General features: G+C 42.8%; 2 protein-coding genes and 1 pseudogene across 30 annotated transcripts in view; 2 read left to right on the forward strand and 1 right to left on the reverse strand.

Annotated features, from left to right (window-relative positions):
- The window catches only part of SLC25A15 (solute carrier family 25 member 15), a 23,253-nt gene extending 20,277 nt beyond the window's left edge, over positions 1–2,976 (forward strand). For all 11 annotated transcript variants that reach the window (XM_035302547.3, XM_035302549.3, XM_078375333.1 and 8 more), the window contains one exon: positions 27–2,976. In XM_035302547.3, coding sequence (XP_035158438.1) covers positions 27–151 — 125 coding nt within the window. In that variant the 3' untranslated portion in view covers positions 152–2,976. The remainder of the gene's footprint in view (positions 1–26) is intronic.
- LOC100398471 (phosphatidylinositol 3,4,5-trisphosphate 3-phosphatase TPTE2) overlaps positions 793–27,100 on the reverse strand; it is a 112,511-nt gene continuing 86,203 nt past the window's right edge. For 14 of the 19 annotated variants that reach the window (XM_054256808.2, XM_054256806.2, XM_054256804.2 and 11 more), the window contains 6 exons: positions 26,940–27,020; positions 22,989–23,094; positions 20,765–20,856; positions 16,853–16,945; positions 15,046–15,116; positions 793–13,316 (listed from right to left, as the gene is read on the reverse strand). In XM_054256808.2, the coding sequence (XP_054112783.2) occupies positions 13,214–13,316; positions 15,046–15,116; positions 16,853–16,945; positions 20,765–20,856; positions 22,989–23,094; positions 26,940–27,020 (546 nt within the window). In that variant the 3' untranslated portion in view covers positions 793–13,213. Of the gene's footprint in view, positions 13,317–15,045; positions 15,117–15,142; positions 15,951–16,797; positions 16,946–20,764; positions 20,857–22,988; positions 23,095–26,939; positions 27,021–27,100 lie in introns of those variants that run through there. The other 5 variants (XM_054256814.2, XM_054256816.2, XR_013536224.1 and 2 more) reach the window with 5 other exon arrangements.
- LOC100398123 (M-phase-specific PLK1-interacting protein pseudogene) lies at positions 5,027–8,054 on the forward strand (annotated as a pseudogene).

A 27,100-nucleotide genomic window follows, 5' to 3' on the forward strand; every position in this document is an offset into this window, starting at 1 on the left:
TTTTTGATTGCCCTTTTCTCTTCTAGGAATAATGGCCTTATATTCCGGACTAAAACCTACTATGATTCGAGCATTCCCTGCTAATGGAGCACTCTTTTTGGCCTACGAATACAGCCGGAAGTTGATGATGAGCCAGTTGGAAGCATACTGAAGGGGCCTGAGCCAAGCACGGGTGTCCGAGGACTACAGTTCATCTCAGGGTTTCTTGGAGTACAAGACCAGCATGAAGTTATTCTGATTTCTTGAGAATTTTGCCTTTTGTCTTCCCTTCTACCCTGCATCTTAAACTGTATGGGAGAACCTCTATTTTGCATCTACCGTTTCTGCCCAAAATTGTACTGAAATAGAAAAGTCACTGCTCTTGCCCTTGGTAAAATAGGGAGTGGTCAGTGACCTTGTGCACCTCATTCAGAAGGCCGCGTACAGTTCTGCCAGGGCTGTGCGTAAACCTCTACCTGTACATGCAGTTTGGACAGTTACGTGTTGAGGGAAATACAGTTTGGTTCCATGTTTATTATTTCAAATATTATCAGAAATACCCAGAGGTGGTACTTCTTATGAAGATGCTTACAAATGGTTGTTTAACCCATTCTAGATGTAGGGTCTACTTAATGTGTGTACTATTCTTAAGTGGTTGTACTTAATGTGTGTACTATTCTTAAGTGGTTGATAGATATTTTTTTTTTTTGGATATGGAATCTTGCTCAGTTGCCCAGGCTATAGTGCAATGGCATGATCTCAGTTCACTGCAACCTTCGTCTCCTGGGTTCAAGTAATTCTCTCACCTCAGCCTCCCGAGTAGCTAGGATTACAGGTATGTGCCACCATGCCCAGCTAAAAAATTTTTTTTTTTTTTTTTGAAACAGAGTCTCATACCGTCACCGGGGCCGGAGTGCAGTGGTGCGATCTCAGCTCACTGCAACCTCCCCCTCCTAGGTTCAAGTGATTCTCCTGCCTCAACCTCCCAAGTAGCTGGGATTATAGGTGCCCACCACCAGATCAGCTAATTTTTTGTATTTTTAGTAGAGACAGGGTTTCATTATGTTGGCCAGGCTGGTCTTGAACTCCTGACCTAGTGATCTGCCCGCCTTGGCCTCCCAAAGTGCTTGGATTACAGGCATAAGCCAATGCACCCAGCCTTTTTTTTTTATTTTTTGTAGAGATGGGGTTTCACCATGTTAGCCAGGCTGGTCTTGAACTCCTAACCTCAAGTGATCCACCTGCCTCGGCCTCTCAAAGTGTTGCGATTACCAGTGTGAGCCACTGTGCCTGGCCAGTGGTTGAATTTTTTTAAAAGTTCATGGGGTACTTGAAAACTAAAATATCTATCTAGATTTGTAAGACAGTCTACCTGCATACCAGTGTGGCTTCCACACTTGAGTAAAAGTTTCAGAGTAGTCATCCTAGATTTCCCCAAGATGCTCTGCTCTTAAAATAGTGCCATTCATTTTCTAGGTGGGATCGTATTCTACACCGACTATATTGCTAGGCGTGGCCTGGAGGGTCAGGCCTTTGGTAAACAGCACAGCCTTACCAGCTTCCCTTCTCTCCCAAAGAACTTCCCCTCTTGGGCTTTAGATTGAGGAAGGGCTTTGGATTGAAGAGCGGTAGGCAGTACCACTGTGCTTTGATGAAAGACCCGTGTGGCTAGCAGCAGCTCTTACCTTTTGTCTCTGGGTCCTGGCCTGGGTAGGATTCCTGGGTGTTCTGTTGGCTCATCTGGGGCCATCACTCCACTTTGGACCACTCACTGTCTGCTCTGCCTCCACCAATCAGAATGCCTTCCAAGGAACAGTGAGAGCCAAAGCCAAGAGAAGCCTTGTTTGGTGATTGAGTGACAGTGGTTGAAATCCTCTCTGACAGAACTAGAAAGAACTCAGTGCTTGTACTCCATAGTGAGTAATGGCAGAGCTGACTCATCCTGAAGCCCATCTTGCCATGCTTTTACGGTGTTGGAAGCTTCTGCATTTGGTACTGGCAGTCAGTTTTAAAGATGACTGTATATGGGATGTGACTTTATAAAGCAGTGGAACATAAGAAAAGCCACATGTATGTATTCACTGACCAAACATTCGCTGGCCAACCAACCAAAGCCCGTACTTCATCTGATCCTCCATAGACTTGGGGATGGGCAGCTCTTCTTTGGACATATGGTATAAGGGGGTCATTCTTGTCACTACTAAAGTTAGTTTCACCCTTTTATGCTGCTCTAAGACCAATAGGGTCTCTCCCAATAAAAAATATTGCTTAGCCTGTGAACTGAGTGCTACCAGGCTAACAATTTTCATAATAGTCCATACCATGTGTTCCTGTCAGCAGAATGTACATGTGCAAAACCTCCAGGTTCCTTAAGGTTTGTGCTGTCCATGAATCTTCTATGGCAACTGCAGTCACAAAGCCAGAAGCCAGAGGGTCAGAGATATGAGAGGCCGACAAATACTGGGGGTCACCTGGGGAGGAGACCTCTGTCCTGTCATGTTTCTTGTGCTGCAGAGCTATTACGGCTGGTCCTCTATTTGCTTTTTCTTTAAGAGAAAAGTTTTCTACTTTGCTTTTCCCCCATACTTAAATGGTCAGTAGCTACTGAGTGGTGCTTTTATCTGACCAGGCCTGGATTGAAGCAAAATAGAAATGGGACTGGCTTTCCACAGGAGTTAAACTGCTTCAGAGCCCGCAGTCCCATGCTCAGTGCCTGGAAACTAGGCTGCTGTCAGGAATCTTCCCACAGGCCATTAGAGATTTCACTAGATATCTTCCATTAGAGATTTCACTAGATATCTCCAATAGAAATAGTCTGAGGCAAGTGGGAGTGGTCAGTGGAAGCCTGGGTTGGGAGAATTTTTATTTTTTCATTGTTTGCTTAATTCAGGGTACAGTTTGTGCCATTTCGTATCTGTACTCCAGGCAAAAATATAACTTGAAAATACTGTGTCTAAAGAAATGTCATGTTCTATCATCATTAAATTATTTACTTAATATTTGAGTCTGATGAATTTCATTTAAGTTCTTTACATCCATGCTGGGAACCAGCTGTCAGGAATGTTACAGAGTTCTGTATAGTAGTGTTTCAAGGCAGTGGTTTTATATTGCAGTAAGCATCGCTTTTTGTCAGCAAGATGCCTGATGTGAAATAATTTCACTATAGGTAAGGCAACAAAAACACTTCTGTGCACTGCAGTTACAGAACTTGGCCCACTAGAATTACTTTCTCCCTCTACGTCTTTCTGTCCCTCTATTTATAAAATAAACGGTTTGCTCTTAAGTTTTGGATGATTCTATTCCAAGTTAGTAAATTCTACTTAAGAAAACAAGTACCTGCAGCACCAAGGTGGCTGATCAGAAGCAGCTGGTGTGCGCAGCTCTCCCAAGAGGAGACCGAGTGGTGAATGAACACGAGCTCTTCAGGTTGATCGTCCCGCAGGCTGTGTTGGGATTCATCCAGGAAGCAGTGGTGACTCATGGCCAGCAGAGGGGAGGAAGGCAAGAGAGCTGCCCACCTGGGATTGGTGCAGAGCAAGGGGAGGCTCCCTACAGCCGGGAAAGGGTGAGTGAAAGCTTCTGGGGACCCACACTTCTGCCATGGTCCTTTGCAGTCCCCTGGCACAGGAGTTCATGACTCCACCCGCCCCCCACAGACACTCTGGGGCTCTAGACTGACACAGAAAGCTGCTTGGAGTCTGGGCAGAGCCACTGCTCAAGCCAGTGTGGATCCCTGAGAGGCCCAACACCAGCTGCCATAGTCTAGCCAGCAAGATAGGCCAGGGTCTTTTGTGTGCCCCTAGGATAGGGGCCATATCCATGGTGCTGAGGAGCAGACTGCAGGCCTCACCTCTGCTGCACCTGGCCAGGCAAGGCCCACTGGCCTGGGCCTCCATCACAGCCATCCTACCCTCCACCTGAACACTGCAGCTGGTCACAGCCTTCATTTCTCTGGGATGGAGCTCCCAGGGGTAACCAACAGGCCCTCTGCACTGCTGAAGCCTGTGTGGCTGCTGCCCTCAGGCTGCAGAGGGAGCAAAAAGCCCGACAGCTGTTACAGGCCTCCAGCACACCACAGCTGCCGCATGGAGAGGCAGCCAGACCATTTTCCACACGAGTCCCTGGCCCTGCTGCTCCTCACTGGGCACGGTGCCTCCTGGCTTGGGCCCAGCACAGGTTCTGCCTGATCACTTCAGTTGGTGGTGGCTCTGTGTTTCTCTGGGATAGAGCTCCAGAGACAACTGACAGGCCCCAGCCATTGCTGCCACCACAGTACCTGTCCTTGTTTCCTCCAGGCTAGGGAGGGAATAAAGATCACTTACTCACAGCATCCCACGGATAGGAGGTCAGACTTCTGGATCGGGCTGCCTGACCACCTGCTCTTCAGGCAGGACCCCCAGCTTGGGGCCAGCAGCACATTGCCCCAACCCTGGCTGATCACTCCAGTTGGCTGTGGTTTTGCACTTGTCTGGGGTAAAGTCTCCAGAGGCAACTGATAGGCCCTCTGCCATTACCACTGCCAGGGTCCCACCCCTGCTGTCCCTAACCTGAGGAGGGAAAAAAAAGCCTAAGCCTGCAAGGTTGCAGCTTGGGAGTGCCAAGGCGAGATCTGTGGCAGGCACTAGAGCAGAAGAGCCCACACTCAGTACTGAGGACTGAGTTACGCGAACTTGTGGGCTACCACAGCAGGGGGCGTGCCTCCCTCTGCAGGGCCAGCTGGCTGGAAAACGAGTGGTCTCTCTCCCTACCACAGCCTTGACAAAAGAGACCTGGGCACAGTGCCATTGGTTGGAAGGGACTCCCCCAGGGCCCAGGAGCGGACCTGATGAGGTGGTCACCTCTCTTCCCACTGTACCACAAAGCACAGCCACAAACACCAGAAAATACAAAGGGGCTATGTGGCTAAGATCCATCTACCGACCATTACTCTTAAGCGCCATCTACTGGAATTCAGCCCAAACTACAAAAATAGTTTACTAAGACCTTCCTGTAAAACCGAAGAATTCAACCCTGCACAGAGCCTTGGCCCTCAGAAAACCACGAAGAAATGCAGCCAACTGACTATACTCAACTAACACCACAGTTAAAGGAATACCAACCCTCTCAGATGAGAAGAAATCAGCACAAGAACTCTGGCAATTCAAAAAGCCAGAGTGTCTCCTCACCTCCAAATGTTACCCCACGAGCTCCCTGGCAATGGTTCTTAGCCAGTCGGAAACGTCTGAAGTGACAGATGTAGAAAACAGAATCTGCACGGCAAGGAAGCTCAGCAAGATTCAGAAGAAAGTTGGAAACTAATCCAAGGATTCCAGCAAAGTAATCCAAGAGCTGAAAGATGAAATGGCCTTTTTAAGAAAGAACAAAACTGAACTTCTATAGCTGAAAAATTCACTGTAAGAGTTTTATAATACAATTGGAAGTATTAACAGCAGAACAGACTAAGCTGAGGAAAGAATCTCAGAGTTCTTCTAACCAACTCAGACAAAAAAGAATAATTTTTAAAAATGAGCAAAACTTCAGAGAAATATGGGATTAGGTAAAGAGACCAAGCCTATGACTCATTGGCATTCCTGAGAGAAAAGAGGAGAGAAGAAACAACTTGGAAAATACGTTTAAGGATACAGTTCATGTAACTTTCCCTAATCTTGCTAGAAAGGTTGACATGTAAATCCAAGCAATGCAGAGAACCAAGTTAGATACTATATAAGACGATCGTCCTCAAGGCACACAGTCATCAGATTCACCAAGGTCAATGCAAAAGGAAAAGACCCTAAAGAAAGCAGAAGAGAAGGGCCAGGTTACACACATGGGACCCCTCAGGCTGGCAGCAGACCTTTCAGCAGGACCCTCACAAGCCAGAAGAGACTGGGGATCTGTTTTCAGTGTCCTTAAAGAAAACAAATTCCAATTAAGAATTTCATACCCCACCGAAAAGCTTTTTAAGTGATGGATAAATAAAATCCTCAGAGAAATAAACACTGAGGGAATTCATTTCAACTGGACCAGCCGTATACAAGATCCTTTAGAAAGTGCTAAACACGTAACTGCAAGAACCTGTTACCACAAAAATACATTTAAGCACATAGCCCATAGGCAATGCCGAGCGGCCACACAAGTCTATCCAACAACCAAGTAACAACAACGACAGCATAAAAATCTCACATCGATACTAACCCTGAATGTAAACAGGCTAAACACCCCACTCAAAAGACAAAAAGTGACAGGCTGGGTCAAAAGACAAGACTCAACCATCTGCTGTTTCCAAGAAACCTAACTCATTCCTAGCGACATCCACAGGCTGAAAGTAAAGGGACAGAGAAAGATCTATCATGCAAATGGAAAACGAAAAAGAGCAGGAGTCATTATTCTTATGTTAGATAAAACATATCTATATATTGAGATGGAGTCTTGCTCTATCACCCAGGCTGGAGTGTAGCGGCACAATCTCGACTCACTGCAACCTCCACCTCCCGGGTTCAAATGATTCTCCTGCCTCAGCCTCTTAAGTAGTTGGGACTATAGGAGCCTGCCACCATGCCTGGCTAATTTTTGTATTTTTAGTATAGACAGGGTTTCACCATGTTGGCCAGGCTGGTCTCGAACTCCTGATCTTGTGATCTGCCTGCCTCAGCCTCCCAAAGTGCTGGGATTACAAGTGTGAGCCACCATGCCCAGCAATAAAACATTTTGTGTTTGAGAAAACATTTTGAACCTATAAAAATTAAGGACAAAGCAGGGCATTATAGAATGGCAAAGGGCACAATCCAACCAGAAGACTCAGCCCAAATATGCACACACCCAACATTGGAGCACCTAAATTCATAAAACAAGCTTTTCCTGGCCTACAAAAAGATTTAGACAACCACACAATAATAGCAGGAGTCTTCAATACCCCACTAACAGCAATAGACAGATCATTAACGTAGAAAACGAACAAACCCTGTACTTACACTTGACAGTTGACCGAATGGAACTGATAGACATCTACAGAACACTTGACCCAGCAAACACAGAAGATAGATCCTCATGTGCACACAGAACATAGTCTAAGATCAACCACATGCTTGGCCATAAAGCAAGCCTCAATAAATTCACAAAGTTTGAAATCATACCAAGCATACACTCTGACCACAGTGTGACAAAAACAGAAATCAGTATCAAGATCACCTTTCAAAACTACACCGATACATGGAAATTAAATAATTTGTACCTGAATAACTCCTGGGTGAACATTTAAATTAAGGCAGAGGAGAACGAGGCTGCGAGGACTTCAGATCCCGCTCCTGATATGCAGCAACAGAATTTTCTGCCCCGACTCCTCCTTACCCTGGTCCAGGTGGAGGAGGTTGGGGTAGCGGAAGCAGCTTGCAGGGCATCCCGGGTTGGGGCCGACCACGGCCGCCCTCTCCTCAAGACGGATATGGGAGTCCACACCACAGGCCGCCGAAGGGCCCGGTCTAGACCCCTATGGGAACAGCCACCCTGCGACACGATGGCAGCTTCCCGGGGCCCGGTTCGGGTCTCCGTACCCTGGCGGCTACCCTGGCTCCTACTCCAGGTCCCCCTCGGGGTCCCAGCAGCAATTCGGCTACTTCCCAGGGCAGCAGCAGACCCACCCCCAGGTTCTCCAATGAAATTTGCACCATTTGGATCACGGAGTGTTTGAGAAAACAGAAATGTCTAATGAGTTGGAAAATTATTTCAAGCCTTCAACGCTTGAAGATCCTTGGGCAGGCCTAGAACCACTATCTGTAGTTTAGATGAGCCAACAGTACAGCAATACTCAAACATTCACAGCACAAAACGAAGACACTTTTGTTAACGTTTCTGAAATTCAGCTGGAGGCTTCATGCGTCAGGAACATTTTTGACAAGATTTTAACTTGTGTTGATGTAAATTTACCCAAAGATGATGACTTTGACTGGATAATTAGTAAGGTCTTTTTGTTGGTTTTCATCATATCGGTACTGTTCTGTTGATGTTACAGAAAAAAAGTAGGATAATTTCCACCATTTAACTTTGGAAGTACCTACCACATTTTAGAGATTTACAGTTTCCATATATTTAGCATTCCTGGTTAATTAATGGGCATTTGTCTTTTAATGTTTTTTCAATGTTTTAAAATAAAACATTTTGTCTTCTAGCTAAGAAAAAGAAAAATAATAAAATACAATAAAGGCAGACATAAAATAATTTCTTGACATTAATGAAAATAGGGACACAACATACCAAAATCTCCAGGATGCAGCTAAAGCAGCGTTACAAGTTTCTAGCACTAAAGGCCTTCATCAAGAAGTTAGAAAAATCTCAAATTAACATTCCTACTTTGCACTTATGGAAACAGAAAAAAAAAGAATAAACCAACCCCAAAGCTGGCAGTAGAGAAATAACGAAAATTAGAGGAGCACTGAATGAAGTGCTTTTTGAAATGCTGGTTTTGTTGCTGTTGTTCTTGTTTTTGAGTCTAGGTGCAAAAATCCATACAAAAGATCAATGAAACCAATAATTAGTTTTTTTTTTAATTGATAGACTGCTAGATAAAGAAAGAAAAAAATAGAAGAGCCAAATATGTACAATCAGAAATGACAAACATGACATTACAACCAATCCCACAGAAATACAGAAGATACTCAGAGAATACTATCAACAACTCTATGCACACCAATTAGATAATCTAGAGGAAATGGATAAATTCCTGGAAACATATAATCTCTCCAGATTGAATCAGAAAGAGATTGAAACCTTGAATAGACAAATATCGAGTTCTGAAATCAAATAATTAATAAAAAATGTACCAACAAGGAAGGAGCCACAGCTGAATTCTACCAGATGTACGAACAACTGGTGCTGGTTCTATTGAAACTATTCCAAAGAGCTGAGGATGAGGGGCTCCTCTCTAACTCCTATGAAGTCAACATCAGCCTAATACCAAAATCTGGCAGAGATGCACACAAAAAGAAAACTTCAGGGCAATTACTCTGATGAACACAGACAAAAAAATTCTTAACAAAATACTAGGAAATGGAATCCAACAGCACATCAGTAAGTTCAGACACCACAATCAAGAAGGCTTCAGTCCACGGATGCAAGGCTGGTTCAACATATGCAAATCAATAAACGTAATTTACCACATAAACAGAACTAAAAGCAAAAACCATATGATCATCTCAATAGATGTACAAACAGCTTTTGATAAAAGCTGACATCCCTTCACATTAAAAACCTCAACCGACTAGGCATCAAAGGAACATACCTCAAAATAAGAAGAGCCATCTATGATAAACCCATAGCCCCAACCTACTGAGTGGGCAAAGGCTGGAACCAATCCCCATGAGAAATGGAACAAGACAATGATGCCCGGTCCAGTCTTACCACTCCTATTCAACATCGTACTGGAGGTCCTACCCAGAGCCCTCAGGCAGAAGAAAGAAAGAAAAGGCATCCTAATAGGAAGAGAAGTCCAACTATCTCTCTTCGCTGGTGGTATGATTCTATACCCAGAAAACCCTAAAGACTCTGCCAAAAGGTGCAAATCAAGAACAGAGTTCCATTTACAATAGCCACAAAGAAAATGGAATGCCTAGGATTCAGCTGACAAAGGACGTGAAAGATCTCTACAAGAACTACAACACTCTGCTGAAAGAAATCAGAGACAACAATTAAATGGAAAAACATTCCATGCTCATGGATTGGAAGAATCAATATTGTTCACATGGCCACACTGCCCAAAGCAATCTACAGATTCAGTGCTATTTCTATCAAACTACCAATGTCATTCTTCACAGAATTAGAAAAAACTATTCTAAAATTCATATGAAACCAAAAAACAGCCTGCATAGCAAAAGCAAATCTAAGCAAAAAGGGCAAAGCCAGAGGCTTCAAACTATAAGGTAGCCAAAACAGCATGGAACAAAAGCAGACACTTAGACCAATGGGACAGAATAGAAAACTCAGAATAAAGCCTCACACTTACAACCATCTGATCTCCGACAAGGCTGACAAAAACAAGCAATGGGGGAAGGACTCCCTATTCAATAATTCAATAAATGGTGCAGAGGCAACTGGCTGACTATATGCAGAATAACGGTTCCGGACCCATACCTTTCATCACACATAAAAATTAACTGGAGATAGATTCAAGATTTAAATGTAAGACCTCAAATGATAAGGCAACTGGACTTTGTAACCAACCTCGCTCAACTGACAGGTCAACCTCATGACTCCAGACCCTACGACCCCCTCCCAGCTTGCAAAAACTGCCCTGAACTGTAACTTCTGTAACTTTCCACCGACTACCCCAAAACTATGAAACCAACTTCCTATCCCTTCACCCTTCACTGACTCTCTCTTCAGACTCAGCTCCCCCGCATCCAGGTGAATAAGCAGCCATGTTGCTCAGACAAAGCCTGTTTGGAGGGTCTCTTCATTCAGAGCACACTTAACAATTCTGATATATATAAGTTTCTTGGGATGGTGAAAGAATCATTCATTCTACACTCTAAGAAAGCAATGCCCAAAGAGGCCTTAAACAAGTTTTCTTTGAATAAGCAAAAACAGAATAGTGTGACAACTCAGAATTTCCAAATTTTGATGGGTCTTGGAGGTTTGGGGAAGAGAAAACTTAATGGTAACCTCTTTATTTCAAAAAGTGTTAAAATAAAAAAGGGGTTCCTTCCTTCCTGTATTGCTAGTATTGAAAAAGACAGATCTTACTCTTCACTGAGCCAGCTAAGCGTTTTGCTCCCTATTCACCTAACTGAGGACATCATCTACCCTCTGTAGATTATTGATGTGTGAATTTTAAATGAAATAGTACAACCCGTGTTATGCCTACACATGTGTCTGTAATATGAACGGCAGGGTATAATATTAACATGAAAGGAATGTGAAAGCATGTTCTATTATCTCTTCCTCAAAGGGGGAGCCAGATTAGGGGAGTAAAGGAAAAAGGCTTTAGTTGGGCTGCTGCACGGGCAGTTGGAACCTTTTCTGGAATATTTAGAGGAGAAAAAAAATCACCTGCAGTTAGGCTGCTCACCAGCCTCGTGGGGCTCTTAGCTCCTGGCAGGTTGCTGCCTTCCATGCCCACCATGGCTCAAGGCTCTGAACTCTCATCTGTGCCACTCTGGTGTGCTATAGCTGGAACCTGAGCAACGCCATTTTATAAGAGACAAAGCTGTTTTCCAAAAATAAGTTGTAATGGCTGCCCCATTCTCCTCACAATGACTGCTGGCCTTGGCTTCTGTAAATGAAACTGCTTACCTTTTCTTATCAGTGACTGCCAGAATTGCTGGCCTTTGCAGCAGCCCAAGCTAATTCCATCCTGGCTCCTGCACTTGTAATAAGTAACTAAGATCTGTGGATTCCACCAATGCCCAGACAATGTGTAAACTAACGCTTATCTTGACTTCTGTAAACCACTTAGGTAACAATCGAAGTGACAACAAGTCCCCTAGCCCTTGGAATGTCCAGAGACCCGCACCCTCCTCTCTGCCCTTACGGAATCCCCTGGCCCTCAGAATGTCTGAATCCCTTCACCCCCACCCCCGCCCCACACGCTCTCCCTGGAGGTGGTTTATAGGCATAAAAGGGTCTTGTCACCCTCCTTTTGGGGCCACGGGTTGGAGAGACGTGAGTCCTCTGTGGTCGCCGGCAATAAAGACCCTGCAACTTGGCATACTTTTGTCTTGGTGTCAATTTTTATACTCGATCCAAATACTTCACTGGTACCCACAGCACTTATATATTGTTCCATTTCCACTCAAAAATAAAAAAGCTCCTATGGCAAACTCCAGACCCTGAGGTGCTGACATGGGTAGTCCACGTGGTTAGTGTGTTGGTTACAAAGCTGCTATGCTGGAGTGCTTTGCCTTGATCTCTCAAGCCCTATATATTCATGAACTGCTTCTTTTTTTTAGTGTTTTCTGTAGAATGCGAGGTTTTTCAGGAATGACATACAGTGTTTTAGCAGCGACATTTGACTTACTAGTTGCTACCTTTCAATTTCTGATGAATTCATCTTGGTCTAGATTGTTGAGAGCCTTGCTAATAAAAGGAAAATCATTCAAATAATTTCAGTAAAGCCAAATTAGAACTTTTTCAAGGACAATCATGGCCTGAGGATACAGTGGCAATGAAGGTACTTTGAACAACACCTACAGGCTGGGCGTGGTGGCTCATGCCTGTAATCCCAGCACTTTGGGAGGCTGGGGCAGGCAGATTGTTTGACTTCAGGAATTTGAGACCAGCCTGGGCAACAGGGCAAAACCTCGTCTCTACTAAAAATACAAAAAATTAGCTGGGTGTGGTGGTATGCACCTATAGTCCCAGTTACTTGGGAGGCTGAGGCAGGAGAATCACCTGAGCCTGGGAGGTTGAGGTCGCAGTGAGCCGAGATCGCGCCATTGCTCACCAGCCTGGGTAACAAGAGTGAGACTCTGTCTCAAAAAAAAAAAATTTGTTAAAAAAAAAAAGTAGCACCTGGCATCAAAGAGGAAATAACGATGATTTCCTGTAGACATGTTGCTAACTAAACAAGTATTTCTTTTGATTTCACTTACTTACGATTTTATACAAAAGCAGAAGTTACTGAAGATTACCTATCCTTCGTATTTACCACAGTCTTCTTGTCCCAACCCCCATGTCTGTGTGGAATTAAAAGAAACTCTTGAAGTAAGCTACCCACTTAGTGCTTGGATTGAGAGAAGAGTGTGTGCTGGGAGCCAGGGGACTGCTTGTGTGAAACATTTCTCTCTTCTGGATTTAAAGTATTTGCCGCCAATCTGTTAACAGTTTGTAAATGAAGTAGAAGAAAAAAGTCTAAATTAGCTTTCTAATAAATCTCAGACGACAAATGTGAAACAAAGCAGGGAATAAATACTTGATCAAAAATACGTAAGTAAGTGGGTGTTGGGGAATCACAGTTTTTAAATATCTCAATTATTTTGATATGAAAGTTCTATTTCAAAGTTCTTCAAAATGATGCCTAACGTTTCTGTGTACTGTGTTCCAAATTTATGTAAATACAAGATGGAAACTGAAGTATATGCCTTCAAAAAAGAAAAAAACACACTGATGTTTTATCTACATATATTTAATAGATTTATCAAGAACCTATGTAAACATATATAAACATAGATATATCAGCAGGGAAGGCGGGGGTTGGAAAAAACGTAATTCTTTCCCAGAAGGGGAAGGGGGAACTATTCTTAATTAGCTACACCTTAACTGTAAGTCATTTCTCCTCAAAAATTATCTCCACTGCAAATTCCGGTGGGTAAATTTTCCATGTTTTTGGTTTATGTGGATTATCCAGCTCATTTCTTGGTAGATAAAGCCTAAGAATAGGAAAAAAAAAGCTGCATTTGCTATTGGGGCTAACTGAAAAGGCATGCAGTTGGGCACCCTTGTTCGAGCTTGAAGAAAGAAAAAAAGAACCTCACCGTGAACAGAACCTCAGCCCCTTTTTTGGGTCTCAGTTGTCTCTTTCCCCATTTTAGTGAGACTTAAAGATACTTTAATCACCATATCAGGAACGCATGCTGATTCTTTTAACATGGCTTTTTATGGAATTAGTGACATCCAGGTTTAATAAGATATCTAAATGTCTATATGTGACAGGAATCAGTCAGGCTAGACATAAATGAAAACCCAGTAATAAAATACTATATCTCTTTTAATTCATCTGTGAGGTGGCAACTTTTTGAATTTTTACAATCAGACCTTGGAGATGACCTGGAGCAGTACGATCTAACTCCCACATGCTTAGTGTTCCAATAATGAAACACTCGGAATAAATTGGTTAACACCTTTGTGCCTAGTGTTCTAAATGATAGAAGTTGGCATTTTTGGCTAAACAACAATCTCATAACTAACAAAAACAGCTTTACCAAGTAGTATGCAAATTTAAATGTTACAGAAATCTTTAGAAATTTACATAAAAGTGAGGATAAAAGTGGCCTTATTGCTTCTCCAAATGAACATGGTGTTTTAAAGGGAAAAAAACTGTATCCTTTAGCAAGAATCACTTTTGAGAAATAGTGTCAAATGAAACTCCACCCAGCTCTATTTGAGGGACTCTGCTCATGTTAGAAGAAAAAGCTTATTGTTTGTATGCATCCAAGAAAAAAATTTGTAAAAACTTTCCATCAAATCCAAAGTTCACTCTATCAACATCCATGAAATGTGTATGCTTTACAAGTATGTAGACCAGAGGTTTAATTTAGCGTTGCCTTGCTGGGCTTAAGGAGTTCTAGTTCACATATGAAGAAAAGATTAGGACTGGGTGTAACAATAACTATCAATTCATGCCATTGAATCATAGCCATTTCTACAGCTCTGACCTAAATCATTTAAAAAATATTTTATCCTTTTGTATTGAGGGTATGGTTGATACCAAAACTCAAAATGTTCACCACCACAGAACAAATGCTACATGTAGTGGAGAACTTCTAGACTGAGAAATGAGTTTCCAAATATGGCAGAAGGTTTTTTGGAACAACGATCTCTAAATCCAATTAATAATTATTCAGAAAGTTTTCCCAATTCAGTTATTAGAAAGCCACATTTAAATGAGAGACTATTACTTAATAGTATTTTTAGGTGTATTCCTTAATACTTACTGTGTCTTATAACTTCTCCTAGATATGAGTGTATCAGTCAGCTTCTCAGCTAGCTGAAGCCTCCCTAGGTCCTGCCTTACTTTAGCACAAAATTTGGTTGTGGTTCGTCATTGGTAAATCAGCACCTACTGAAGACCTGACATAATGAAGGTACCGAGCAGGCTCATATTGAACTTCTCTGGGAGGAATTTACTGCCACACTTAAGATCTGATTGTAAGACTTTTGAACCCATGACACAGTCCTATGGCATGAACCTTGAGGATACTGCAACAGTGGGTCTCAAGGACAACTGTATTTTATAATAACCATGGTAAGAGGAGGAAGGTGGCTCGAGGAGCATTTGCTTCCTGTAAATTCAGTTTATGACAAACAGCAAAAGAACTGCCATTACCCCTTAGACACCGAAGATCAGGCTGTTCCTATGGGTTTCTATTATATCCATACCTGTTATCTTGTATGAAAGATGTGTGAAACCAGAAGAAAAAAGGACAATTGTCATAGTATTTAGGAAGCTCCTAAAAAGAAAATAAATTATTTTCAAAGTAAAACTGATATCAAGAACTAATCATTCCAAAGAAATCAGTTTCCTTCCGTTAATCCTTGATATATTTATCAAACAGAACTATTAAATATGCAGCACTCTGCAGTCTATGACGACACAATCTAGACACAAAGGAGGAGGCTTTAAGAAAATGCCATTGCTTTCTCTCGCCATTTCTATCAAAATTTTCAGGGAATAGTATTTTTTTTCCCGATAGATATTTAATTTAAATGCAGATTTAAATTCTGTTTAGATGGTGCTAAACAGGATCTACTAAGGACCTATGCCTACGTATACCCAAGTACATTGTAGTGAATTCTTACAATTTTCTTGTTGCTGTTACCTCAGCATTCCTTTCAAATATAAATTGGACTTTCTGATATCAGAAGTGGGGTTCAGTTACCCTCAGCATTTCCAGTTTACCTCCTCTCAGTTTCTCAACGTGACTGATCCCAATATCTGCCTTATACAATCTTATCCTGGTAACTACTTCATTATGGGACAGCTAGATATAACATACTTGACTCACCCCACAGATCCCCGTACTCTGCATGGACCGTGTAGATGTATCAGTGACCACCTCTCAGTCATAGCATGACTTCATGGCACACATGCCTGCTCGCATTAAACCAAATTAGACTTCCCTGCAGGAAACCTTCTCAGGTAGCGCCTTACATCCCAATAAAGGCCTCCACTCTCGGGTCCCTCCCTCTCTCTCGCTATTGCTCTCCACCCATCAGTCGAGCACAGGTCTCCTGGATGGCTCCCCGGTACAGCTGGCCCAGCGAAGTGTGCTGCCCTCTTCTCTCTGGAATTAATAACAGACTCTCTGGCTATTTCGTGTGTTGTATTGTGCTGCCTTCCTTGCGTTTCACCCAGCTGAGTCACCCAAACCTAACTCTTTTTCCAGTAGATGCTCCCAGCTACTTGGGAGGCTGAAGTGGGAGGATTGCTTGAGCTCAGGAGGCTGAAGCTGCACTCAGCTATGATCACACCACTGCACTCCAGCCTGGGTGACAGAGTGTGACCCTGTCTCAATTTTTAAATTTTAGATGGAGTCTCACTCTGTCGCCAGGCTAGAGTGCAGTGGTGTGATCTCGGCTCACTGCAACCTCTGCTTCCCAGGTTCAAGTGATTCTCCTGCCTCAGCCTCCCAAATAGCTGGGACTATGGGCAGGCACCACCATGCCCAGGTAATTTTTGTATTTTTAGTAGAGACGGGGTTTCACCATTTTGGCCAGGATGGTCTCGATCTCCTGGCCTCAAGATCCACCCGCTTCAGCCTCCCAAAGTGCTGAGATTACAAGCATGAGCCACCAGGTCCGGCCTCAATTTTTTAATTTAAAAAAAAGATGCAAAACAAGATGTAATCATTGCTATGCGGTAAAACATACCTTTGGTTTTTTAGCACCTTGGCTTTTACGTTTTTTCGTATTTTGTATTTTTTGTATAAGAATTAATACATGTAAATTTAGAAAAATTTAGAAAGTTTACAATTTAGAAAAAAAACAATGAACAAAATTATTCAAATTACGTATGTTCTTTTAAAAAATTCCGTTGTATGTCTGATTTATCGTTTTTCTCCCCCTCCCTCTATGCCACGGCCTCTATCACCTCCCTTGCTGGGAACTGCAGTAAAGCAAATCTTAAATAAAATCATTCAAAAGACCAGACAAGAACAACGGCAGAGGCTGCTGCTTGATTACTCACGGAAGAGAAGAACTGCACTTTGACGTCATCATACAGAGGTGGACAGTTCAAGACATCAATTATTACTCTGTCTGTTTCAGCGTCGTGAATCACCTGGGAATGGACACATGGAACTCAGAGCTATAAGCCAGGCTTAGGATAACAGTGAAGTTCCTTTTCATTTATCATGACTTCCTATAGGAAGTTATCAAGTGCTTTTGGTCCATAGACCGATCACTACATATGTAAATAATTCTTAATAATCTTTTCTAGTTGCATTACTATTGTTTATATGTGTGTGTGTGTGTATTTTTTTTTTTTTCCCGAGACAGAGTCTCACTGTCACCCAGGCTGAAGTGCACTGGCATGATCTCAGCTCACTGCAACCTCTGACTCGCAGGTTCAAGTGATTCTTGTGCCTCAGCCTCCCGAGTAGCTGGGACTATAGGTGCATGCCACCACAACCAGCTAATTTTTGTATTTTTAGTAGAGATGGGGTTTCACTGTATTGGCCAGGCTGGTCTTGAACTCCTGGCCTCAAGGGATCTGCCCACCTGGGCTTCTCAAAACGCTGGGATTACAGGCATGAGCCACCATGTCCTGCCTGTTGTTTACATTTTTTAAGGGCCAACATGTTTAAGGGTTATCATGAGGCACTTTCCTTTTCTTTCTTTCTTTTCTTTTTTTTTTTTTTTTTTTTGGAGATGGAGTCTTGCTCTGTTGCCAGGCTGGAGTGTAGTGGTGTGATCTCTGCTCACTGCAACCTCTGCCTTCCAGGTTCAACGATTCTCCTACCTCAGCCTCCTAAGCAGCTGGGACTACAAGCGTGCACCACCACACCCAGCTAATTTTTGTGTTTTTAGTAGAGATGGGGTTGGCTGTCTCTACTAAAAGTGCCTTACCTAAGTGCCTCACTTTTAAAACGTATTGAATTTTCTATCAATTAAATATTATTTAATGTGTGTCATTTGGTTTTCAGGCATTAGGGGCCTCTTTTGAGAATACATTAAGAAGCTCAGTTTTAAAGCTAGCATTGACCTTCAAAAAGTAATGCGTAACTCATCATGGTATTTTATTTTCTAAATTTAAAAAATAACAACGGGGTCCATAACACTTGATGTTTTAACAGAACTCTTGTGTTTGTCAATGGGATCTTTGGACTTGACCACTGCAGGCTGCAGGATGGAGTGACCACAGACAGATCAAGTTTGGTAATGAATGACTTTAAAGCTATACTATTTTTTTGGCTTACTCTCATATAAATAATGACACCTTTACAGTAAGAAAAGTCTATGCTAGGCCCTGTGAAAAACACAAAAGGAGGTACAGACTCAGTTGGTTCCTTAAGGAAGCTGTACACATAAGAAACAGTAGAATGGTATATAACCCAACCTGTATGAGGACGGCTGGTGTGCTCTTACGCACCATTGGGGGCTAGTTAACAGGAGGTGCAGAGTGCGAAAATTTCATTGAGGGGGTAGAAACTGAATTGGGCATGAAACAGTTTAGATAAAGGAAGAAAAGCTCGAAAACAGAATCTAGTCCATTCAGAGGGAAAAAGACCAGCAATAACACAAAGTAGAAATTAGAAAAATAGGCCGGGTGCTGTGGCTCATGCCTGTAATCCCAGCACTTTGGGAGGCCAAGGTGGGCGGATCACCTGAGGTCAGGAGTTCAAGACCAGCCTGGCCAACGTGAAGAAATCTCTTTTCTACTAAAAATACAAAATTAGCCAGGTGTGGTGGTACATGCCTGTAATCCCAGCTACTCGAGAGGCTGAGGCAAGAGAATCGCTTGAACCTGGGAGGCAGAGGTTGCAGTGAGCCGAGATCTCACCATTGCACTCCAGCTTGGGCAATGAGAACCAAAATCCGTCTCAAAAAAAAAAAAAAAAAAAAAAGAAAGAAAGAAATTTAAAAAACAACAACAAAAAAGGTCAGGCTATGTGGTTCATGCCTATAATCCCAGCAAGTTGTGAGGCTGAGGTGGAAAGGTTGCTCGAGCCCAAAGGTTTGAGACCAGCCTAGGTAATACAGCAAGACCCAGTCTCTATAAAAAATAAACAAACTGGGGGATTGCTTGAGCTCAGGAGGTCGAGGCCGCAGTGAGCCATGACCACGCCGCTGAGCTACAGCCTGGGTGACAGAATGAGACCCTGACTCAAGGCAAAAAAAAGGGAAAGGAAGAAAGGAAGGAAAGAAAGAAAGAACCGACTAACGAACGAATGAAATTAAAGTTGTGTTCCAAGATCCAAAAGGGATGACCCAGTTTATTTGGAATGAAGTCTTCTGGTCAAGCTACTGACAGAAATAAGCTCAGGTTTTATGTTAGGGCTGTGATATCTTAACAGCTCAGGAGCCAAGGCAATAAGGGTGCGGCTGCTGAAGAATATGGTGGGGCATTTCCTATGTGACAAAGAGGCCTGGTAATTACCACATTTAACACTCGGTGATTTATAGTTTACAATAAACTTATATATATATATATGCATATATTATTCAATTTAATTCCCACAACACTTGAGATGTGATATTTATTTTACAGATAAGGATATTGAGCCAAGGGTGTTAACTGGTTTTGACCTGGGCACACAGTGTGTCTTCTGCTCCACCTACAACTTTTCACAATGAGAGCCATATTTCAGGATGCGTATTTCAGGATTCTCTACATTCCATTTTATAAGGAGAAAGAAAGGTAAGGTGACCATTGTGGAAGGCTAGGCATGAGCAAATGAGGTTCCGGACAGTCAGTGGCCCTGAGAACAGAAAGTCAGGAGAGTGCAGAAAAATTTCAAAGGCATAATCAACAGGGATTGATAACTAACTGGATTTAGGGGACCGAGGCAAAGAGAATCAAAGCCCAAAGCCGGAGTGGGAGAAAGCTGGTGCCATTTGTAGAAGCAGAAAGAAAGCTCATTGATAATTCAGATAATTCACTGGCTAATGCATTTCGGTTGGAGTGGAAACTGTTCATGTTGTAGCTCCTGCATCTACAACTCAGTGGGTGCTCATAAATATCTGTTATATAAATTAACAAATAATAGTTTAACTAAAGGGGATGGGTCATTCCTTAACCAAGAATAAAGCATTTGCTAAGAACAGAAAGCCAACGGTCAGGCCCAGGTGAATGCCCTCAGTTGGGAGAGGCCAAAAAAAGGGGTGGGGGGATGCAGAGAGGAGAGGAATAGGGTTAGTAATAGGAGAATCAGAGACAAAGGCCTCAGTAGGAATTCTAAGTTTATGGTTATTAGCCCATGAAGGAAGCTTTCTTACTGTTTCAGAAAAGGTTTACAGTTTTAGGCATTTCTTCATTGTAGCAGAACTTCGACTACAAGGTCCTTGAGCTTTGAATAAAGAGTTTCCTCCCCAGTTCCTTCACTCTTGCGCTGTTTCTCATAGTGTCAGCCCACAGAACCTCTGCCTTAGAATCACTTGGGACGTTGCTAAGTCTATCGATTCCTGGGCCCCATTCCAGATTTCCCAAATCATACACTGCAGGGACAAACCAGGAATGTAAACCTTTACGAGCTCCTCGGTGGTTTTCATGTACACTAAAACTTTAGAATCAGTGCTCTAGGATAAAAGATAAAATGACCAAGAAGAAGAGAATAGGGCTAGAAATGACCAGATATGTAAATTAAAACCTTTAATACATTCCTGGGAACATGCTCAGCGTTCGTGGAAAAGTGAAAGGCAAAGCACCGCTGAACAGAAATAAATTCTGGAAAGTACCCTGAAAAAGCTGTTTTGAACAAACAGGTGAATTTATCTCTGGTTTGCATCCAAATCCAGTGATGCCAAGCTGGACAGTAACCAGAAAGCATTATGGAATCTCTTTATAGTGAGTGATAGTTTAGGGAGGTGAACATTGCTGGTTTGACATTCAGCCTTAAAACAAACATCGGATTTTTTCCATTCACGTGTTTTCTCTTACCACACAATTTTTTAAAGAAGTACAGGAAAAGACAACACTTTTCTCCATTACTATTTGGACTTTTAGATCATTTTCATCGCCTGTTCGAATACCTAAATAAAATTTAAAAGTTAGGTTGGTTAGCACAAAGATCAAAATGTCTCACCAATTAACATCATGGATTAAAAAGAGAAAAATTATCCAAGTTAACAATGTATCAGCAGCTACTTATTTGGTCTCGCATGGAGTTTGTCTTTGAAAGACAAGGCTTCAAGCCCAGTTCTAAAGCAGATTTTATAAGAGAGGGGATTAAAAAAAAATCACATACAATCAGCTTCAAAGACTTAGAATCCCATCGCTTCATCTTTCCAGAAAAAATATTTAGGGAAGGTGGACCATACATGGTGGCTCACGCCTGTAATCCCAGCACTTTGGGAGGCAGAGGTAGGTGGATTACTTGAGATCAGGAGTTTGAGACCAGCCTGGCTAACATGGTGAAACCCAATCTCTACTAAAAATACAAAAAATAGCTGGGCATGATGGCGCGTGCCTGTAATTCCAGCTACTCAGGAGGAGGCTGAGACAGGAGAATTGCTTGAACCTGGGAGGCAGAGGTTGCAGTGAGCTGAGATTGCACCACTGCACTCTGGACAGGACAAGAGAGACAGATGCTGTCTCAAAATTTAAAAAAAAAAAAATTTAGGGGAGGTGACTTGCAACCTTTCTTGCTAATGTGTTGCTTTCTTCAGACTTCTAATCACAATGATTCTTAATAATAAATACTGTAGTCTAAACTACTTTGGCCCTACTTTAAGGCCAGTTACTGATGCGACCTCTATAAAGATATAGGATAGTTACATCCAAAAGCTCCCATGGTGTTCAGTGTATATTGACAGACAAAGGCTCTTCCGCCCCTTTTTTTCCAACTCAAATGACCCAATTCCTTTAGCATGTCCTCAAAGACTTGCTTTCTCAGCCAATTAATTTTTTATTGCTTTCCTCTCAACTCTATATTAATTTTAATTTAAATATGCACAAAACTAAAGGTAGAGAATTAAAACAAATATTTTAATAAACTAGTGTATTAATGATTCTTGACTGCTCGTCTCATATGCTGCTTGTTTTCATTTAATTTTGTTTTCACAGACACCATGATATTCATTTGTCATTAGAAATCACAGTTTCTTGTCTTAGTTCCCTCTTCCCCATTCCAGATGCAGAATTTCTATTGATGTCTACCAGAAATCGGTGAAATGTAGAACTAAACTCAGAAGGCTAAAAATGTCTGTGTGGACACCAGTATCCTGGCACCATGGCATCCATAACAGCCAACACTGGCGCCACCTCAGGTGACCACAAGCTGGCTGATACAAGAGGTTTGCTTTCGGGGTGCAGAAGCATCACCTCCCTGCTACCTCTCTGGCAGTGGGAGTGGGTCCCCTCCACACAGACCGATCCTGCTTTCCCACCTTCCCTGAGTGAAAGCTGGGAGTGAGAGGGTTACAGATGGACGACAGAGGGGAAAGGAAGAGCCCAGGGTGATGAGAAAAAAATATGCCTCTGAAGGAAGATGAGAACATGATATGATATGGAGACACCTCCATCAGGACAAACTCTGAACTAGCGGTGGTTATGAGAAATACGAGTCTTGAGGGCACATGGGTCACCCTCCTCCCTCCTCAGAGGCTCACTCTACCCTGAAAAGTCCACCCTACGTTGTGACCAGAGGAGCAATGAGAACAGAAGAGATGGGAAGGGGATGAAGCCCCCCAAATTAGTGATGGAAAAGAGAAAGTAAAGAGCATCTGAGGGCCCGCAATCAACAGGCAATTGCAGGAGGAGCAGCATACGTGATGAAGAGTTCATAAAAAGACAGGTACAGCCAGGTGTGGTGGCTCACACCTGTAATCCTAGCACTTTGGGAGGCTGAGGTGGGCAGATTAGCTGAGGTCAGGAGTTCTAAGACCAGCCTGGCCAACATGGTGAAACCCTGTCTCTACCAAAAATACAAAAATTAGCTGGGCAGAGTGGCATGTGCCCGTAATCCCAGCTACCCAGGAGGCTGAGGCAGAGGCTGCAGTGAGCCGAAATCGCACCACTGGCACTCCAGCCTGGGCAACAGAGCAAGACTTCAAAAACAAGTATGAGTTAGGATCATCTGTATATATAGCTATGAGCAAAACCCTCCCAGGGCAGGAACATTGGCCCTCCTGCCCAATTCTTCAATTATACATAAAGTACTTACCATGGAGCGAATAAATAATGAATCGTTTTATAAAGAGTATCCTTTCAGGAGGGACATTCCAGTTGTAGTGGTATTTCACTTGTGCAAAGTATCCAACATATCTATTCTGAAAAGCAATGGACGCCTCACTTTAAGTGGAGATGAAAAGTCTAAAGTCAACATTCCTTTTTTTTTTTTTTGTATAAAGCTTGTTAAGGGGAGTAAGTAATTAAGGAAATGTTTACTGATGCCGTTTTATAACTAGACATTTTTAGGGAGGTTGCCTCACGACTATATACCTTGGGGGAAAAATACTGAATTAAGCGCTGTAGGGAAGTAACAAGGGTGAAGCCAGGTCGAGTTTATAGGCTGCTTATGGTCGAGAGGGCAACTAACCAGAACCAACAACAGAACAGTTATAGCATCATCGGTGCGCAGATAGAAGCTTAGTGGTGACTGAGTTAGAGGAAGCTTCGTGCTTTGGTGGAGAGCAGCTTCCCGGCATGAGAGAATGGTGTATGTGGAAACTCAAGAGGAATACCTCCACACCTCAGTAGCAGATTTCATGTCATTCTTCTCTCGTTTCTGACAGCTAGAATTTCTTCACTTTCCATTTCCCCAGTTCTGTCTTCACAAGGAAGCCCTGGGATTCTCTTAGCCTTGTCCTTTCCCTGGGGTAAGGTGTTCACAATGGCTCTCCTTGAATTTTCCTCAAAGTTGTTGAAGAGCTTTGGTACTGAATCAACTGGTTCAAAATTCAAAAGTCTGCCAGGCGCAGTGGCTCGTGCCTGTAATCCCAGCACTTTGGGAGGCCGAGGTGGGTGGATCACTTGAGGTCAGGAGTTTGAGATGAGCCTGACCAACAGGGTGACCCTGTCTCTACTAAAGATACAAAAATTAGCCATGCGTGGTGGTGGGCACCTGTAATCCCAGCTACTCAGGAAGCTGAGGCAGGAGAATCGCTTGAACCCAAGAGGTTGAGGTTACAGTGAGCTGAGATTGCACCACTGTACTCCAGTCTAGGTGACAAAGTGAGACTTTGTCCGAAAAAAAAGACTCAGATTCACAGACTCTTCCTTATCCATTGGGAAATGTTCACTAAAGTCACTAACTGCCATACTTTCCTTTAAAAAGGGCCAGCCATGAGGAAGGCTCATGAAAGCTCTTAACTTAGGAGTAGATGTACTCAGCAGAATGGCCCACAATGCAGCATCAGAACGTGATGGTGTCTGAGAATCACCACCAGATACAGAGGGTACTCTCTCCTGAGGTCTTGCCAACACAGCTCTCAAACTGCAGCTGAGTCCCTGTGTTGCTTTCTCAGTGAATTGGAAGAGATTCAGTTGCAGCCTTTGGTGTGCTAGTTCTGCACTAAAGTTGGGGAAACTATGCATAAGTGTAAAAGAACTGGGGATGGGGAGATGCGTGGGTAGAGCTGTTGAAGGCGCTCCATCTAACATCCCCTTGGCTCCTGCCACCAGATTCTCAACCTTCTCCTAAATGGCTTTTGCTCCCCTGCTTCCTTCCCCTATAACTTAAAACAACATGAACTTGTAGTAGAAATTAATACAACCAACACATAGGGGGCACTCACTAAAAACAAAGAAGATATTGTGAGAAAAGTAGGGAAAGATGGGTAAGCCATGGACCTTGCCTTTAAAGGGGATACAGAAGTCACCACTTCACATAGCTAGAGGATAATGCAAAGTGACATAGTCCTGAAGGGAAACACAAAAGGCTTTAAGAATTGAAAGAGCAAGAGACGACTTCAGGCTGAGAAGGCAAAGGGACTCCAGGAAAAGGGGCATGAGCAGTGGCATGAGGGTATCAAGTGTCCACAGGCTGGGAAACAGCACACAGTCAAAATGTGTTAGAGCGTGGGGTGTGGCATGCACACAGCAGAGAAGTCAGACTGTGGCTCTGGAGTGCCAGGTGAAACGTTCTGTTTATTGCCGTTGGCAGCAGGGACGTAGAATGGATTTTGAGCACGGAAGTGGCATGATTAGGGCTGCACTTCAGTAAATTCACCTATTACTTTTAGCTTAGATCTGTGACTATCTTTGTTTTGTTTTTTGGCTTAGATGTGGAAAAAAAGTATCAGTGGATAAGGCTGAGTTCTTTGGGCCCAAACTACAGGTTGAGGATCAGTAGTTACAGTGTTCGGACAGGGCCGAGTACTTACTCAGCTCCTACCACTTAAAGAAAAACTCATTTACAGCCATATCCAAGTCTGTTTAAGAATTCCCAACCCAGTCTCACTTCAGTTTGAGGGGCAATATAGAAAGACAATAAAAATGAGAAGCTGTGCATAGCATGCGCTTCAGAGTCTGACATCTAGATTTCAATCCTTAGTCCAAAAGTTACTCTCTGGACCTCAGTTTTCTAATTTATAAGACGAGCATCATAGTAGTGTCTGCTGATAAAGTAACTGAGAATATTAAATAAGACAGTGAGTGCGTAACTCCTAGGATAGTTCAGCCAAGCTTAGAACGTAGTAAATGCTATAGGATAAACATCCTGGTTTCTGCAATAAACAAAGTACAAGCAACAAAAAATGGTGAGAAATCTATCAACTTAGATTCTTAAAAGAGACTTACGAGACACAGAAAGCAAGTGAAATGTGTGGACCTTGTTTGAATTTTCTGATTGAAACAAACTACATTTTCAAAGATTTTAAGACCATTTTGGAAACAAACATGGACTACAAATTTGATATTAAGGATTTTTAAGGTATAATATTTTTAGATATGATTAAAAGGTATTAAGGGTTTTTGGTGGTTAAGAGTACTTAAATGTCATACTAAAATACTTGTGGGATAAAATGATCTGACGACTGAAATTTGCTTTAAAATAACCCAGGTTTAGGCCGGGCGCGGTGGCTCAAGCCTATAATCCCAGCACTTTGAGAGGCCAAGACAGGTGGATCACGAGGTCGAGAGATCAAGACCATCCTGGTCAACATGGCGAAACGCCGTCTCTACTAAAAATACAAAAAATTAGCTGGGCATGGTGGCCCATGCCTGTAATCCCAGCTACTCAGGAGGCTGAGGCAGGAGAATTGCCTGAACCCAGGAGGCGGAGGTTGCGGTGAGCCGAGATCGCGCCATTGCACTCCAGCCTGGGTAACAAGAACGAAACTCCGTCTCAAAAATAAAATAAAATAAAATAACCCAGGTTTAGGGAAAGCAAGAGTGGAGAGTGGGGTTCGGGGTGTGACCGGAGTGGGAAAACAACGGGAAACGCGGCTCGTTGCAGGCTGAAATAACGGTTGCTGCAATGTCATGACTCTATGGGGATATACTGTATGATTCTCTGGACTTCTGTATATGATTAAAATTTTCCATAATGAAATGTTTTTAAAAGAAAAAATGGAGTAACAGCGTATATTTCATATTGGTGTTATGGGTATTAAATGAGACCTGTAAAAGTGCAATACTGTCTGGGATGTAAAAGGGTTTTTGGAAAGTTTATTTCCCCTTTACTTTCTATTTTAAAATACACCTCCCCCAAAACACACAGAAAAGACACACACACACATACAAAGGGGAGTTATCCAGAAACAGTCTTTGTGATATTCTGCAAAGGTTGAATTGGCCTAGTAAGGGTTTGTGAAAGACTTGTATCTTTTTTACATTGAAATCAAAGGCTGGTGATTTTAGATAAACTTCAGGGTCCTGGAGCCTTAGGTACTGGACCTTCCTGCTTTGGGAGAATAATCAATTTCTGAGCTCCGTAAACAATAATCAGTATGGAATAGAAAGCAGGTGCTCTAAGGAGAAGCCAGAGCCCCCAACCTGTGGGCAGCTCCTGAAGCAGGACCCTCAGCCTCAGGGAGGGACCAAGGCCTGTGCAGGGTGCCCGACTGCTGCTGCCTGATCACCAAAGGAAAAGAGTCTAAAATAAACCAGATAACACGTGGCAATCTTAACCCACTCCCCTAGAAAAACTCTCCCTTTTAAAAAGAAAACTTACCTGAGAAGGAGTTTCAACTCCCTGAAATTTAGTGCTGTTGGTTTTATCTGTTCGCCTTTCTCCAAAGTAACACAGGCTTTCCTACAAAAAAGGGTATAATCAAACCACAGTTCATCTGCACTTTTTCCTTTCCTGTATTAGGTACCCTTCGTGTTTCTATG

The sequence above is a fragment of the Callithrix jacchus genome, chromosome 5 (genome assembly GCF_049354715.1).
Source record: "Callithrix jacchus isolate 240 chromosome 5, calJac240_pri, whole genome shotgun sequence".
Taxonomy (NCBI): Eukaryota; Metazoa; Chordata; class Mammalia; order Primates; family Cebidae; genus Callithrix; species Callithrix jacchus.